Below are 17,550 nucleotides of genomic sequence, written 5' to 3'. Positions count from 1 at the left end.
CTGGGAGCACTGGGATTACTGGGAGCACTGGGGATACTGGGAACACTGGGGGACACGGGGAGCACTGGGGGACACTGGGAGCACTGGGGATACTGGGAGCACTGGGAGTACTGGGAACACAGGGATTACTGGGAGCACTGGGAATACTGGGAGCACTGGGGGACACTGGGAGCACTGGGGGACACTGGGAGCACTGGGATTACTGGGAGCACTGGGAGCACTGGGAATACTGGGGACACTGGGGATGCTGGGCATACTGGGGATACTGGGAGCACTGGGATTACTGGTAGCACTGGGAATACTGGGAGCACTGGGAGCACTGGGGGACACTGGGGATACTGGGAGCACTGGGAATACTGGGGACACTGGGGATGCTGGGCATACTGGGGATACTGGGAGCACTGGGATACACTGGGAGCACTGGGGGATACTGGGAGCACTGGGGGACACTGGGAGCACTGAGGGACACTGGGAGCACTGGGGGACACTGGGAGCACTGGGGATACTGGGGATACTGGGGATACTGGGAGCACTGGGATTACTGGGAGCACTGAGGGACACTGGGAGCACTGGGGGACACTGGGAGCACTGGGGGACACTGGGAGCACTGGGGATACTGGGGACACTGGGGATACTGGGGATACTGGGAGCACTGGGGGACACTGGGAGCACTGGGGATACTGGGGATACTGGGGGACACTGGGGATACTGGGAACACTGGGAGCACTGGGGGACACGGGGAGCACTGGGGGACACTGGGGATACTGGGAACACTGGGGATACTGGGGATACTGGGAGCACTGGGATTACTGGTAGCACTGGGAATACTGGGAGCACTGGGGGACACTGGGAGCACTGGGGGATACTGGGAGCACTGGCAGTACTGGGAGCACTGGGAATACTGGGGACACTGGGGATGCTGGGCATACTGGGGATACTGGGAGCACTGGGATTACTGGGAGCACCGGGGGACACTGGGAGCACTGGGAGCACTGGGGGACACTGGGGATACTGGGAGCACTGGGGGACACTGGGAGCACTGGGGATACTGGGGATACTGGGGGACACTGGGGATACTGGGAACACTGGGAGCACTGGGGGACACTGGGAGCACTGGGAATACTGGGAGTACTGGGAGCACCGGAGGGCAGGCAGACAGGACACGGCGTGTGCTGAGCACCAGGGTGCAGAGCTGTCGGCACAGGGTGAAGAAGCCCCTTGAATTCCTGTGTTTCTACAGAAGCACGTGGGGCTTTCGCTCGGGTGGTTTTTACTTTCTGGGGTTTTTATTGCTGACGTTGTCGCCCTCGGTTTCTCGCTGCTGTGTGTGAGAGCTTTTCTTGGGGTCAGGTTTGGGGTCAGTAAAGGAGATGCGGGGTCCGTAAAGGGGTTCAGGGTCCTTAAAGGGGGTTCGAGGTCCAAGAAGGGGGTTTGGGGTCAGTAAAGGGCTCACCTGCTCGATGCCAGAGCCCCGATCCTGCCCAAAGCCCGAGCCCCAGCGCCACTTTAGCCCCGACACCTGCTCGATGCTGCAGCACCCGGCTGCCCTGCCCGCGCCCGGCCCAGCTGCTCCGCTCGAGCGGTTTTCTTTTTTTTTAATTTTTATATGCCGGATTAAAACAATAAAAACATTACAGTCCTAAAATCCCCGCAGGGAATAGAGATGCAGACAATGAAGATTTGTGCGAGAGGAGCTGGGCTGGTTTAGTGGCAGTGCACAAGGAGCCGGGAGGGGATTGGGGTGTTTGTCCTGGGGCTGTTTGTAAAAGGGAATGTCTGCAAGGGTTTGGGGATTGGGGTGTTTGTCCTGGGGGTGTTTGTAAAAGGGAATGTCTGCAAGGGTTTGGGGTTTGGGGTGTTTGTCCTGGGGGTGTTTGTAAAAGGGAATGTCTGCAAGGGTTTGGGGTTTGGGGTGTTTGTCCTGGGGGTGTTTGTAAAAGGGAATGTCTGCAAGGGTTTGGGGTTTGGGGTGTTTGTCCTGGGGGTGTTTGTAAAGGGGAATGTCTGCAGGGGTTTGGGGATTGGGGTGTTTGTCCTGGGGGTGTTTGTGAACCGGAATGTCTGCAGGCAGGGAGGGTTTGGCGGTCACCAGAGCATCCCCCGGCTACAGACAAGGGGACAGAGCCAGGTCTCAACCCCCTCGTTTGGGGAATGAAGCCCCAGCCAGGCTTGGTTGGAGGGCATGAGGAGGGAATGAGGCCCCAGCCAGGCTTGGTTGGAGGGCATGAGGAGGGAATGAGGCCCCAGCCAGGCTTGGTTTGGAGGGCATGAGGAGGGAATGAGGCCCCAGCCAGGCTTGGTTGGAGGGCAGCGCTGCTGCGGTGGCTCCGCCAGCGCTTTTCCCTCCCCGTCCCTTTTGTTGTGCGGCTCCGGCCCTTCCAGAGAGCCTGCGGAGTCACCCGGAGGTGATCCCGGTCCCGGCAATTCGGGGTGAGCCTTTCCCTGCAGTGCTGGGAATTCAGGGTGAGCCTTTCCCTGCAGTGCTGGGAATTCAGGAATGAGCCTTTCCCTGCAGTGCTGGGAATTCAGGGTGAGCCTTTCCCTGTGTCCCGCAGTGCCGGGAATTTGGTAATTCGGTTTATCCCAGTGCCCTGCAGTGCTCAGAATTCAGGAACGAGCCTTTCCCGATGCCCTGCAGTGCCCAGGGCTCAGCCCGGAGCTCTCCCTGCCCTGCAGCACCTCTGCAGTTCCTCCTGCCCAGCCTGGGTGTCAGAGCTCCCATCTGCCGAGCTCCAGAGCACAATTCCAGCGCTCCCTGCCCAGCCTGGGTGTGCAGCTCCCATCCCAGCACAATTCCAGCGCTCCCTGCCCAGCCTGGGTGTCAGAGCTCCCATCCCAGCGCAGTTCCAGCGCTCCTGCGGGGTTTCGCTGCCTGCAGCCCGAGCGGGGGCAGCGGGAGCGGCTCGGGCTCCCCAGGGATGGCTCTGCTGACCTTGGCTTTGTGTTTCCGCACGGCTGCACCGGCAGCTCCTCGCCGTGGCTGCGGGGGAAGCTGCGGGCAGGGTTCAGGGCTGTGTCTGCTGCAGGAGGGAGGGTTTGGGGCGGCCGGAACGTGACTGGGGAGCCGAGAGCCGCCGGGAGGGAATGGGAATGGTGTGGGATCGGGTCGGGGATTGCTGAGACGAACAATTGTGGGCTCAACCCTCCTGGTGGGGGAATGGAGAAAGGCAGGGGAAGCCGGGAACACCCAGCACCTCCTGGAAACAGACAGTTTTGGGGAATAAAGAGGGGTCGGGGAGCTGCAGGATGGAGCAGTGTGCCAGGATAAACTGCGGGGAGAGGAGGTCACCGAGAGCCCCGAAAGGCAAGAAAAACCTGAAGCACCCAGCGCCTCCTGAGCACAGACGGTTTTGGGGAATAAAGAGGGATCGGGGAGCTGAACCGTAAATCTGTGGGGAGAGGAGGGCACTGAGAGCCTGGAAAGGCGAGGAAAACGTGAGCCCTGGCTGGGAACACCCAGCACCTCCTGGAAACAGGCAGTTTTGGGGAATAAAGAGGGGTCGGGGAGCTGCAGGATGGAGCAGTGCGCTGCCGGGATAAACCGTAAATCTGCGGGGAGAGGAGGTCACCGAGAGCCTCATCAGGGAGGCAGCAGCAGCTCCGCGGTAATGGCCCATAAATCCCCGCTCCGCAGAACAGGTGGCTCCTCCGAGAGGCAGAGGAGCGAACGCGGGGGTTTGATGCTTCTGCTGCTGCTTCTGCTGCTGCGCTGCTGCTGCGCTGGTGCTGCTCTGGTGCTGCTGCCCATCTCCTTTGTAAAGCTTCAATTACCGCAGCGCTGAGGCTCCGGGCCGGGAATGCGGCGGGATGGGAACAGCACCAGAACAGCCAGGAAAAGGCACAAAAACCAGGGTTTGTACAGGAACGGAGGCACAAAAATGAGATTTTATACAAGAATGGAGGCACAACATGGGTTTTCATACAGGAATGGAGGCACAAAAGTGAAGTTTATACAGGAATGGAGGCACAAAAATGAGGTTATATACAGGAATGGAGGCACAAAAACGAGGGTTTATACAGGAATGGAGGCACAAAAATGAGGTTATATACAGGAATTGAGGCACAAAAACGAGGGTTTATACAGGAATGGAGGCACAAAAATGAGGTTATATACAGGAATTGAGGCGCAAAAACGAGGGTTTATACAGGAATGGAGGCACAAAAGTGAGGTTTATACAGGAATGGAGGCACAAAAGTGAGGTTTGTACAGGAATGGAAACTCCTTTAGAGGGGACAAACCCCAAAGCCCTGAGTGGCTGGAATTCTCTTTGTGTCTGACCCGCTGCCCTTCCCAGGCAGCTGCTGCTGTGCTGCAGCTTCCCCAGGAGATAAATCCCCACACAAACCCTTTCCAGGCCATAAAGCCATCAGCAGCGGCGGCTGCGCGCCGTGAATGGGTGGGCGCATTCCCAGTGTCGCTCTCAATTGAAGGAAATGGCCATCGCAGGGCCCTGGAAAGCCGAACGGGGCCGGGGCTGCTCCGGGTGCTCGGGGAGAGTCCCAGGGTCGGGGCTGAGCCGCGGCGGTGCTCGGGCACGGCCGGGCCCTCGGAGCCCGCCTTTGGGTCAGGGGCTCCTTTGGGGTTCCGGAGCCCGGTTTGGGTTAGGGGTTGGTTTGGGGTCATGGAGCCCACGTTTGGGTTAGGGGCTCGTTTGGGGTCGCAGAGCCCACGTTTGGGTTAGGGTTTGTCTGGCTTAGGGTTTGTTTGGCTTAGGGTTTGTTTTGGCGTCGTCATTTGGGTTAAAATTTATTTCGGGGTCGTGGAGCCGACGCTTGGGGAAGGGCCCGCGAGTGCCTTTGTTACCGGGCCGTGACAGAGTTCCCTTTGTTCCCCGCCTGGTTCCGTGCGCGGCCCCGCGGCCGCCGGGGCTCTGGGGGTCCGGAGCCCCCTCCCCGGTGCCCTCCGCACCCACCCGCGGATCCACGGCTCCCCCGAGGTCGCCCGGGGCCTCCCCGGTGCCGGCGCTCGCCGCGATTCACACCCGAGCGGCTCCCGGGGGACGCGAGCCCGGCTCCAGCCCGGCTCAGCCCGGTGCGCACCGCTCCCCTCGGCTCAGGGCTGCCGTAATTAACAGCCGGCTGTTAATCTGTTAATCTGTTAATCACCGCGCTCGGGCGGACGGGAGAGCGGCGCCTCAGAGCGCTCCGCCGGGCCCGGGCAGCGCGGCGTGCCCGCGCGGTTTGGGGTACAAAAAAACCCCCAATCCTGAAGGGCTTTGGGGATTTAAAAAATCCCATCCCGCGGGGTTTGGGGTACAAAAAAACCCCAATCCTGAAGGGGTTTGGGGATTTAAAAAATCCCATCCCGCGGGGTTTGGGGTACAAAAAAACCCCAATCCTGAAGGGGTTTGGGGATTTAAAAAATCCCATCGCGCGGGGTTTTGGGGTACAAAAAAACCCCAATCCTGAAGGGGTTTGGGGATTTAAAAAATCCCATCCCGCGCGGTTTGGGATACAAAAAAACCCAATCCGTGAGGTTTGGGGGATTTAAAAACCCCAATGCGTGAGGTTTTAGGAATCCAAAAATCCCCATCCCGCGGGGATTTGGGGATTTAAAAAAACCCATCCAGTGGGGTTTTGGGGATCCGCTCCGTGGGGCCAGCTGTGCCCAGGTGTGCCCAGCTGTGCCCAGCTGTGCGAACCACGGCGCTGCTCCTGCCCAGGTGCTCCCAGCCCAGCCCGCCCATCCGCTCCTTCCCAAAGCCCGGAGGTTCCCTGGGTTTGGTGTGAGGGTCCCTCGGCATCGCCCCGTGCCCCATCCCGGCTCCGCTCCCTGTGCCCGCCTCTGCCCGGGGCGATCCCGCTGAAGTTCAGGGGGAAGATGAGAAGGGAGAAGGGCGCGGGGTGCGGAGCGGGCGGAGGATTTCGCCCCCGCCGTCCTTGGCTCCTCACGCACCGCGCCAGATGCTTCCTCCCCCTGCCCAACACCTGCATCCAGGAGGGGGCCGTGCCGGAGGAGCCCTTGGGGATGAGCGAAGCCATAGAAATGTAAATTAAATTATTTACCTCCTCCCCGCTAAACGCTCTGCCCTTCTGGCCAAGGAGGATGGCGGTGGGATGGGGTGGGCTCCGGAACCCGCTCGGCTCTTTGTGTGAAATTGCAGGGAACTTTGGGCAGTAACCTACCGAAAAAAAGGAAAAAAAAATATTTGAACAAACAGGGGAAAAAAGGGGAAAAATCTCAATTGTGGTGCTTTGCACAATGCTCCGTGGGGCTGCTGGGCCGGGGATTCCTCACCCAGCGCTGCCCACAGTGTGATTATTATTGTTATTCCTCTCTTTTTTTTTCCCCGCACAAGGAAGGACCCGGCATCAATCACGGGGCAGGAGGGAGCAGCGTTTTAAAGGGAAAGGCAGAGACACAGCAGCGTCCCTGGAGCCGCCAGAGCCAAAATCGCCATTTCAGGGTTTAAATCTCGCTGCGGTTTTAGCTGGGGGCAGCTGCAGGGTGGGAATGGCTCCAAATGCACCCCGGGAGCTGCTGGAGCCTTCCCGCTCTCCATGGACCCGGCTCTTCCTCCCTTCCCGCTCCCCATGGACCCGGCTCTTCCTCCCGCTCCCCATGGACCCGGCTCTTCCTCCCTTCCCGCTCCCCATGGACCCGGCTCTTCCTCCCTTCCCGCTCTCCATGGCCCCGGCTCTTCCTCCCCTCCCGCTCTCCATGGACCCGGCTCTTCCTCCCTTCCCGCTCTCCATGGACCCGGCTCTTCCTCCCTTCCCGCTCTCCGCAGACCCGGCTCTTCCTCCCTTCCCGCTCTCCATGGACCCGGCTCTTCCTCCCGCTCTCCATGGACCCGGCTCTTCCTCCCTTCCCGCTCTCCATGGACCCGGCTCTTCCTCCCTTCCCGCTCTCCATGGACCCGGCTCTTTCTCCCCTCCCTCTTTTCCCTGGAAAAACGCGGCCCCGCTGTGGAGCCCGAGCTCTCCCCGCGCCTTTCCCGGCCTGGTTTTCCTTCCTGAGCTGCTCCTCCCTCCTCCTCCTCCTCCTGCTCCTCCATCCCCCGGCAGCACCGGGATCGGAGCCGCTCCCCGTCCCTGCTCCGGCCGTGGGGAGCGGCCCCGAGCACCCCCGGCCCCCAAAATCGGAGCCTCTGTGGGCGCTGGCACGGGTCCGGTTGGAAAAGGCAGACGGACAGACGGCTCCGTTTGTCCATGTGGGGTTGGGTCCGGTTGGAAAAGGCAGACGGACAGACGGCTCCGTTTGTCCGTGCGGGGCTGGACTGTGCCGTGCCGAGCGTGTGCGCAGCGCTGGCCCCGCACCGACACCTCCTTCCCTCCGGTGGAACGGGGCTCGGTCATTGCCGCGCTTCCCTGCCGGTGGAACGGGGCTCGGTGACTGCCGAGCTCCTTCCCTCCGGTGGAACGGGGCTCGGGGATTGCCGCTGTCCCCCCTGCCGTGAATCACCGCGATCGGGGCACTTGGGGCACATTAGCGAATTAATTCATTAATCCGAGCGGCCGGGGAGGAGGGAATTAACGGGCATTGCTCAGATGGGAGATGGGAGATGGAGCCGGGGTCACGGCACACCCGGGACAGCCACAGAGGCCGCAGCACACCCGGGACAGCCACGCGGGGCCCCCTTGCCCGTGGGGTCACCCTGACCCCTCCGTGCACCCGGAATGGCAATGAGCAGGGAGCGTCTGCAGCCTGGCAGTGAGCAGGGAGCGTCTGTGCAGCCCCAAGCGCAGAGGGTGGCGGCGTTTCCAGGCGGTGACTTTGAGCTCAGCCCACGCTCCTCGCCCTGCATCGTTTCCCTCCCGCTCCGCAGTGCAGCCTCCGCTGCCGCTGCTGCCCGCCGTCCCTCCGTGCTCGGGTGGCTCAGGGCCGTGTCCCCAGGGGCTCGGCGGCCCCAGCGCTGTCACCAGGGTGGCCCCAGGGCTGTGATCACAGTGGCTTCAGCCCTGTCACCGCGGTAGTGACCTCAGCCCTGTCACCAGGGTGGCCTCAGCCCTATGGCCGCGGTGGCTCCAGTGCTGTCTCCACAGTGGCCCCAGCGCTGTCACCAGGGTGGTGGCCCCAGCCGTGTCACCATGGCAGCCCCATCCGCGTGGCCAGGGTGGCTCCGGTGTTGTCACCAGGGTGGCCCCAGTGCTGTCACCGTGGCAGTGTCACCCTGTCACCCATCCCCGTGGCCAGGGCGGCTCCGGTGCCGAGTCACGCTCGGAGCAGGGCTCGGCCTCCCCGTGCCGCTGACAGCTCGTTAATTAATCCCGTTAATTCCGCCCTGAGCGGCCCCGCAGCTCCCCAGCCCTGCCGAGCCCGGTACCGCCGGGTTCCACCAGGAACTGCAGCCCGGTACCGTCGGGTTCCACCAGGAACTGCAGCCCGGTACCGCCAGGTTCCACTGGGAACTGCGGCCCGGTACCGTCGGGTTACACTGGGAACTGCGGCCCGGTACCGCCGGGTTCCACTGGGAATTGCGGCCCGGTACTGCCGGGTTCCACTGGGAATTGCAGCCCGGTACTGCCGGGGTTACACCGGGAACTGCGGCCCGGTACTGCCGGGGTTACACCGGGAACTGCGGCCCGGTACCGCCGGGTTACACCGGGAACTGCGGCCCGGTACTGCCGGGTTCCACTGGGAATTGCAGCCCGGTACTGCCGGGGTTACACCGGGAACTGCGGCCCGGTACTGCCGGGGTTACACCGGGAACTGCGGCCCGGTACCGCCGGGTTACACCGGGAACTGCGGCCCGGTACTGCCGGGTTCCACTGGGAATTGCAGCCCGGTACTGCCGGGGTTACACTGGGAACTGCGGCCCGGTACTGCCGGGGTTACACCGGGAACTGCGGCCCGGTACTGCCGGGTTCCACTGGGAATTGCAGCCCGGTACCGTCGGGTTCCACCGGGAACTGCGGCCCGGTACCGCCGGGGTTCCACCGGGAACTGCAGCCCGGTACCGTCGGGTTCCACCGGGAACTGCAGCCCGGTACCGCCGGGGTTACACCGGGAACTGCGGCCCGGTACCGCCGGGTTACACCGGGAATTGCGGCCCTGGATCCGCTCGGAGCGGGCCCGGCGAGGCCAAGCCCTGCCCCGGCTCCCCCATGCCCCGGTGCCCCGCACAGCCCCGGCTCTCGGGAGGCAGGAGGGCCCCGAGCAGCCGAGCCAGCCCTTGTCGCTGGTGTCGCGCTCGTTAAACGGCGGCACAAATCCCTCCCGCATTGTGTGTGCGCTACACACGGCTCGGAACGGCTCGGAACGGCTCGGAACGGCTCAGCCCGGCTCGGAGCCAGCGCGTCCATCCCGGAGCTGTCACAGCCCGGGGGCGCCGCGGGTTCGTCCCGCCCGGCCCGGCCCGGTTCCGTCCATTTTCCATGCGGAAAACGCCGAATTTGGGGCTGCGGGGAAGCCCGAGGGCCGCTGGCAGCGCTCGCCCTGTGCTGTCCCTCGCCCCAAAGACTTTACAGCCAACATCTTCTTTTTAATTCCGACACCCGCAAAATAGCAGCTGAAATAACCCTGCTGCATGTCAGCTGCTGATGGAAGGAGATTAAATATTAAAGCCAGCGCTGTGGCTTTAACTCATTCCATTTTTTTCCCCTCGTTCCCCCCCTGCTCTCCCCCTCTCTGTGTAAAATGACATGATTTAGAGCCCGAGCGCCAGACTCAGCCTCTGGCTTTCGGCGTTTGGAAATGCGTGCGGGAAGATATATTGTGTCTGTGAGCATTTCTGCGCAGGGAAGGAGAGAGCTCCCGAGCTGCGAGCCCACATAAAGATGTTAAATAGAGCTGTAACGCGCGCCCGGCGCACCCAAAGTGCCGGGGAAAAAAAAAAAAAAAATTAGGGAAAAAAAAAAAATCCGGCAATGAAGGAAAATGAAAGATTAAAATAAACCTGGCGTTGGCGAGGCCGGGCTGGGGCTGCTGGGGGAGACACGACCCCGCGCTGCGCCTCCTGGCCCAAAAATCACATTTATTCAGCGCAAAGCGGAGCGGCAGAATTGGGGATTTTCTTCTTTTTCATTTCCCCCCACCCCCGACTCAGGTGCTCGGGTTTCCGAGGCCGCCCGCCTGCTCAGTATTCAAATATTCATCCCAGCCCTGCACAAAAGCCGGGGTCGTTTCCCTCCCTTCGCCCCATCCCCGCCGAATTCCATAAAACCGGGGGATTTTGGGGCCAAAACCACGGAGAAACGTGGGTGTCCCTTCCCCGCAAAACCACGGAGAAACGTGGGCGTCCCTTCCCCTGCAGGGCCCCTCGGCAGGGCGATTCCCGAATTCCCGAATTACTGAATTCTGGAATAATTCCCGGATCCCCCCTCTCCCGCTCCTTTGTTCGGAGGTTTCGGGGATCTGCGAAAGCTCCTCGGACAAAAAGCGTTTGTGGGAGGCTGGGGCAGAGCAGCGGGGAGGGAAAGCAAGCCCAGATCAGGCAGATTTTGGCCGAGCTGCCGAGAATTTGATTCGGGGTTTATTTAGGGTTGGGTTACGGAACAGAGCCGGGGGAGATGGAGGGGCTCTGCGCCTGGCAAAACCCTCCTGGCGCTTCTGCCGCCAGCTCCGATTTCTCTGAATCTGAGCCCAAACCGCGGGCGGCCGTCAGAGCACCTGGAGAGCTGCGGAGGACGCGCGGTGTGCGAGTGTGTGACCCCTTGTCCTTGAGCTCGGGGACAGGGGCTGGGTGTCCCCAGGGCTGGGTGTCCCCAGGTATGGGTGTCCCCAAGGTCTGGGTGTCCCCAGCTATGGGTGTCCCCAGGTCTGGGTGTCCCCAGCTATGGGTGTCCCCAGCTATGGGTGTCCCCAAGGTCTGGGTGTCCCATGCCATCGAGGGATTGTCCCCTGCCATCGAGGGGCAGAATTGTCCCGTGCCACCAATGGATTGTCCCCTGCCACCAAGGGATTGTCCCCCCTGCGCTCAGCTCAAAACCCAGATTTATTTGCTCAGAGCCATAAATAAAGCCCTGGACAGGCCCGCGGTGGGTGTCCCCGTGGGGCAGCCCCCCAGGAGCAGGTGGCTCTGGGTGGGACTGGGGTGCCTGCGAGGGAGGGAAGGGGAAAGGGAGGAATGTGCTGCTGCTTTGCTGCTGCTTTGCTGCTGCTGCCCTGCTGCTGCTCTGCTGCTGCTGCCCTGCTGCTGCTCTGCTGCTGCTGCAGCGTTTGTTGCCGTGCACAGGGCGCTGCGTTGCCTTTGTCGCAGTCTGTTAGGAGAGCTGCAATCCATCCTGCGCCTTACGGGGCTGTGCTGTAACCCCGTCCGTGCCGAGCTCCCCCTGCTCGGCCTTTGTCTGCCTCTGCAGCCCCACAGCCGGCCCCACAGCCAGACCCACAGCCGGCCCCACAGCCGGCCCCACAGCCAGACCCACAGCCGGCCCCACAGCCTGCCCCAGAGCCAGACCCACAGCCGGCCCCACAGCCGGCCCCACAGCCAGCCCCAGAGGCAGACCCACAGCCGGCCCACAGCCAGCCCCACAGCCGGCCCCAGAGGCAGACCCACAGCCGGCCCCAGAGCCGGCCCCACAGCCAGCCCCAGAGCCAGCCCCACAGCCGGCCCCACAGCCGGCCCCAGAGCCTGCCCCAGAGCCAGCCCCACAGCCGGCCCCACAGCCAGACCCACAGCCAGACCCACAGCCAGACCCACAGCCAGCCCCACAGCCGGCCCCAGAGCCAGCCCCACAGCCGGCCCCACAGCCGGCCCCACAGCCAGCCCCAGAGCCTGCCCCAGAGCCAGCCCCACAGCCGGCCCCACAGCCAGACCCACAGCCAGACCCACAGCCAGCCCCACAGCCAGCCCCACAGCCAGACCCACAGCCAGCCCACAGCCAGACCCACAGCCGGCCCCACAGCCAGACCCACAGCCAGACCCACAGCCGGCCCCACAGCCGGCCCCACACCCAGCCCCACAGGCAGACCCACAGCCGGCCCCACAGCCGGCCCCACACCCAGCCCCACAGGCAGACCCACAGCCGGCCCCACAGCCGGCCCACAGCCGGCCCCACAGCCTGCCCACAGCCTGCCCACAGCTGGCCCCACAGCCAGACCCACAGGCAGACCCACAGCCAGCCCCACAGCGCTCCATGGGGTTTTACCCTCCCTGGAGATGGGGTCCATCCTGCAGCTCCCCCCGGGGCTGGGGTTGGGGTGGGGGCGCATGCTGCCCCGCCCTCATCCATAAAACCTCAGGAGCTGAACCTGCCGGCAGGGGCCGGCTCTGCCCTCGCCCCATGCAGGAAGAGTTGCCCAAATTGCGCCAAATTCGCCTCTTCCTCAGCCAGCAACAGAGTGGGAATTTTGGGGTTCAGAATTTGCTTGCATTTACCCCTAACCCTGCTCCCACAGCCCTGTCCCCTTCTGTCCCCTTGTCCCACAGCCTGGCCCCTTGTCCCACCCCCTGTCCCCCTCTGTCCCTTCTCCCACAGCCCCAGATCCCCCCTCCATTGTCTCCAGCCCCTCTCCCCTCCATAGGACGAGCCCATGACCCCGAGCATTGATTGCCCGTTCTGTGCCCGTTCTGTGCCCATGACCCTGAGCATTGATTGCCCGTTCTGTGCCCGTTCTGTGCCCGTTCTGTTCCCATACCCCGAGTGCTGATTGCCCGTTCTGTGCCTGTCCCGTGCCCATGACCCTGAGTGCTGATTGCCCATTCTGTGCCCATGAACCCGAGCATTGATTGCCCATTCTGTGCCCGTTCTGTGCCCATACACCGAGCGCTGATTGCCCGTTCTGTGCCCGTTCTGTGCCCATACCCCGAGTGTTTATCGCCCGTTCTGTGCCCATGACCCCGAGCGCTGATTGCCCATTTTGTGCCCATAACCCCAAGCATTTATCGCCCGGTCTGTGCCCGTTCTGTGCCCATAACCCCGAGCGTTTATCACCGTCCTGTGCCCGTCCTGTGCCCATACCCCGAGCGTTTATCACCGTCCTGTGCCCGTCCTGTGCCCATACCCCGAGCGTTTATCACCGTCCTGTGCCCGTTCTGTGCCCATAACTCCAAGCGTTTATCGCCCGTCCTGTGCCCGTTCTGTGCCCATACCCCGAGCGTTTATCACTGTCCTGTGCCCGTTCTGTGCCCATACCCCGAGCATTCATTGCCCGTTCTGTGCCCGTCCTGTGCCCATACCCCGAGCATTGATTGCCCGTCCTGTGCCCGTCCTGTGCCCATTCTGTGCCCATACCCCGAGCGTTTATCACCATCCTGTGCCCGTTCTGTGCCCGTTCTGTGCCCATACCCCGAGCATTGATCGCCCATCCTGTGCCCGTTCTGTGCCCGTTCTGTGCCCATACCCCGAGCATTTATCACCGTCCCGTGCCCGTTGCCTTGCAGAGGTTCACCAACGAGGACCACCTGGCCGTGCACAAGCACAAGCACGAGCTGACGCTCAAGTTCGGCCCCGCTCGCACCGACTCCGTCATCATCGCAGGTACGGCGGGCTGGGCGCCAGGCACAGCTGCGCCCCATAAACCCCTGATCTGCATTTCATCAGCCTTCCACGTTTTTCCTTTATTTTTTATGGTGGTATCAGGTTTTGTGGGGTTTGGGTTGTTTTTTTTTTTTTTTTAAATTTCTTTTTTTTTTTAAAGCTCTCGCCGTTTTTTATTAAAGGCTGGAGGATTTATGGCCAGAAGGGCTTTCACGTCTCTGCGTGTGCTTTGAGCACGATGAGCCAGCCCTGACAGAGCAGCTTCCCCTCTCAGCCCAGGTGTCAGTTTTCCCCGAGCTTTTAGGAAGCTGCAGTTAATAAATTAAATAAATAAAATAAATTAAAGCCCCACGAGCTCTGCAGAGCCCCAGCCAGAGCTCCCACAGCCTCTGTAAAATGGGGGAACCCAAACCCCACAAATCTCAGAGCAGAGAGACCCCAGGGTCCCTCCTGTGCCTCTGTGTCCCTGCTGGGTGACAGAGGGGACGACACCCTGGAGGGGTTTTGGGGAAAACAAAACAAAATTAACTAAACAGCAGAGAAACAAACCCAGCTCACAGTGACTGTCCCCGTTCCAGAGTGTCACTGGCTGTCCCCAGGGTGACACCCACGCTCCCGGGGCTCCCACTGAGGGACTGGGGTGGTAAAATGGGGATTTTTGGTTTTGCTCTCCCTGACCAATTCCCGGTGTTCCGACCCAGATCAGACCCCGACCCCGACGCGGTTCCTGAAGAACTGTGAGGAGGTGGGGCTGTTCAACGAGCTGGCCAGCTCCTTGGAGCACGAGTTCAAGAAAGCGGCCGAGGATGACGAGAAAAAGGCAAGAGGGGCACTGGGGGCACTGGGAGGGACTGGGAGCACTGGGAGGGACTGGGAGGGACTGGGGTGGCTCCTGTGCGAGGCACGGCCCTGGCGGGATCTGCTGCCGTGTGGGGCCTTGTTGGTGTCACTCGGGTGACTTTGGCGCTGTTCCCACCCATCCTGGCCTGCCGAGAGCTGATTTAATGGTTTATTATTCCTTTGGCTTTGCACTTCGGAAAAAGGGGGGAAATAGAGAGGGGGAGAGCCCAAAACACCTGACAGGGAAGGAACTGCAGAAACAGAGAGAGGGGAATATCCATAATAATGGCAGGGAAGGAACTGCAGAAACGTAGAGGGGGAATATCCAAAGTAATGGCAGGGAAGGAGCTGCAGAAATGGAGAGGGGGAATATCCAAAATAATGGCAGGGAAGGAGCTGCAGAAATGGAGAGGGGGAATATCCAAAATAATGACAGGGAAGGAGCTGCAGAAATGGAGAGGGGGAATATCCAAAATAATGACAGGGAAGGAGCTGCAGAAATGGAGAGGGGGAGTACCCATAATAACGACAGGGAAGGAGCTGCAGAAATGGAGAGGGGGAGAACCCATAATAACGACAGGGAAGGAGCTGCAGGGCCCGGGTTGGGAGCAGAACCCCCCGGACCCGGGAGGGAGCAGAACCCCTCGGGGCCGAGGCCCGGCGGGATGGCGCCTTGGAGGGGCAGGCACGGATGGGATGGGGGGCACCGGGGCTCCGTCGCAGCTCGGTGGGAAGGAGCAGATTCGCTAACAAAGAGCTCCGCGCTCCGCCAGCGCCATCGATGGCGGCTGCCCCCGCAGCCCGGCGAGCGCCGGCGGCTGAAGGACGCGGGGATCTCATCAGAAAGCAGCTAATTAAGGACATTTGCAGCCCCCGCCCCGCCCGCCGGCCGGGCGGGAGCGGCAGCAGATGCGTGCCGGGCGCGCAGCCTGGCACATACATTTACTAAATTGATGTATGGCCGCGCATACGCTCGCAGTCAGCGGCGCTGCTCGGAAATAAACTGCGGGAGCCGAGCCGCGTAAATCTTGCCGAGATGGGGAACGGAGGAATTCAGAATTAAAACTGAAACCTGCCTTCCCAGCCGCTCCCCCCCCCCGCTCGCCAATAACAGGCTCTTTAAACCGAAATTGATCTCTCTCATTGGTATGCGGCTGCGGCAAAGGCTCCTGCCCTTTGTTCTGGAGCGGGGAAGGGAGGCAGGAACAGGCAGGGAATGGGGACAGGGATGGGGGGCAGGAACAGGCAGAGATGGGGGGCAGGAACACCTGGGGATGGGGGGCAGGAACACCTGGGGATGGGGGGCAGGAACAGGCAGGGAATGGGGACAGGGATGGGGGGCAGGAACGGGCAGAGATGGGGGACAGGAATGGGCAGAGATGGGGGGCAGGAACACCTGGGGATGGGGGGCAGGAACAGGCAGGGAATGGGGACAGGGATGGGGGGCAGGAACGGGCAGGGATGGGGGGCAGGAACAGGCAGAGATGGGGGGCAGGAACACCTGGGGATGGGGGGCAGGAATGGGCTGAGATGGGGGGCAGGAACGGGCAGAGATGGGGGGCAGGAACACCTGGGGATGGGGGGCAGGAACACCTGGGGATGGGGGGCAGGAACAGGCAGGGAATGGGGACAGGGATGGGGGGCAGGAACAGGCGGGGATGGGGGGCAGGAATGGGCAGAGATGGGGGGCAGGGACAGGCAGAGATGGGGGGCAGGAATGGGCTGAGATGGGGGGCAGGGACAGGCAGGGATGGGGGGCAGGAACACCTGGAGATGGGGGGCAGGAACAGGCAGAGATGGGGGGCAGGAACAGCCCAGGATGGGGGGCAGGAACACCTGGGGATGGGGGGCAGGAATGGGCAGAGATGGGGGGCAGGAATGGGCAGAGATGGGGGGCAGGAACAGGCGGGGATGGGGGGCAGGAACAGGCGGGGATGGGGGGCAGGGACACCTGGGGATGTGGGGCAGGAATGGGCAGAGATGGGGGGCAGGAACACCTGGGGATGGGGGGCAGGAACAGCCCAGGATGGGGGGCAGGAACACCTAGGGATGAGGGGCAGGAACAGGTGGGGATGGGGGGCAGGAACAGGCAGGGATGGGGGGCAGGAACAGGCGGGGATGGGGGGCAGGAACAGGCAGGGATGGGGGGCAGGCACAGCCCAGGATGGGGGGCAGGAGCAGGCAGGGATGGGGGGCAGGAACAGGCAGGGATGGGGGGCAGGAACAGCCCAGGATGGGGGGCAGGAACAGGCAGGGATGGGGGGCAGGAACAGCCCAGGATGGGGGGCAGGAGCAGGCAGGGATCAACCTAAATACTCGTGAGAAACGATTCCGGAATATTCCCCGCACGGAGCTGGGGTTTTAGGGAGGGGTAGTCCCTGCTCAGGCCCTGTCCGGCCAGGCCAGCGGTCGCTCCGGGGCCGGGCCGCGCTCCCCGCGTCCGTCCCGGTTCGTGCTTGCCCTCGCCTTGCGCGGTGGCGCCGCTCCAGCGCCGCTGATCGAACCGCGGGCGCGTCCCCGGGGGCGCCGTGAGCGGCTCCAGCGAGGCTGGGCTCAATCCCGGCTCTGTGTGATCCCCGGGCGGGCCGGGAAACGGGAACGGGGCCGGGAAACGGGAACGGGGGCAGGGAAACGGGGACAGGGGCAGGGAAACGGGAACGGGGCAGGGAAACGGGAACGGGGCCGGGAAACGGGAACAGGGACAGGGAAACGGGAATGGGGCAGGGAAATGGGAACGGGGCAGGGAAACGGGGACAGGGGCAGGGAAACGGGAATGGGGCAGGGAAACGGGAACAGGGACAGGGAAACGGGAATGGGGCAGGGAAACGGGAACGGGGCAGGGAAACGGGAACGGGGCAGGGAAACGGGAACGGGGCAGGGAAACGGGGACAGGGGCTGGGAAACGGGGACAGGGGCAGGGAAACAGGAACAGGGGCAGGGAAATGGGAACGGGGGCAGGGAAACGGGAATAAGGGCAGGGAAATGGGAACAGGGGCCGGGAAACGGGAACAGGGGCAAGAAAATGGGAACAGGGGCAGGGAAAAGGGAACAGGGGCAGGGAAACGGGGACAGGGGCAGGGAAATGGGAATGGGGCAGGGAAATGGGAATGGGGCAGGGAAATGGGAATAAGGGCAGGGAAACGGGAGCAGGGGCAGGGAAACGGGAACGGGGGCAGGGAAACGGGAACGGGGGCAGGGAAACGGGAACGGGGGCAGGGAAATGGGAACAGGGGCAGGAAAATGGGAATGGGGCAGGGAAATGGGAATAAGGGCAAGGAAATGGGAATAAGGGCAGGGAAACGGGAATAAGGGCAGGGAAATGGGAATAAGGGCAGGGAAATGGGAATA

At 62.5% G+C, this 17,550-nt stretch overlaps 1 protein-coding gene across 1 annotated transcript in view; it reads left to right on the top strand.

Annotated features, from left to right (window-relative positions):
• LOC131094497 (cyclic AMP-dependent transcription factor ATF-7-like) overlaps positions 1-17,550 on the top strand; it is a 51,472-nt gene that overhangs the window by 21,757 nt on the left and 12,165 nt on the right. Inside the window, exons 3-4 of the mRNA XM_058042128.1 lie at positions 13,266-13,362; positions 14,064-14,182. Coding sequence (XP_057898111.1) covers positions 13,266-13,362; positions 14,064-14,182 — 216 coding nt within the window. The remainder of the gene's footprint in view (positions 1-13,265; positions 13,363-14,063; positions 14,183-17,550) is intronic.

Source organism: Melospiza georgiana, chromosome 29 (genome assembly GCF_028018845.1).
Source record: "Melospiza georgiana isolate bMelGeo1 chromosome 29, bMelGeo1.pri, whole genome shotgun sequence".
Taxonomy (NCBI): domain Eukaryota; kingdom Metazoa; phylum Chordata; class Aves; order Passeriformes; family Passerellidae; genus Melospiza; species Melospiza georgiana.
This window is presented reverse-complemented; position numbering and strand designations above follow the sequence as displayed.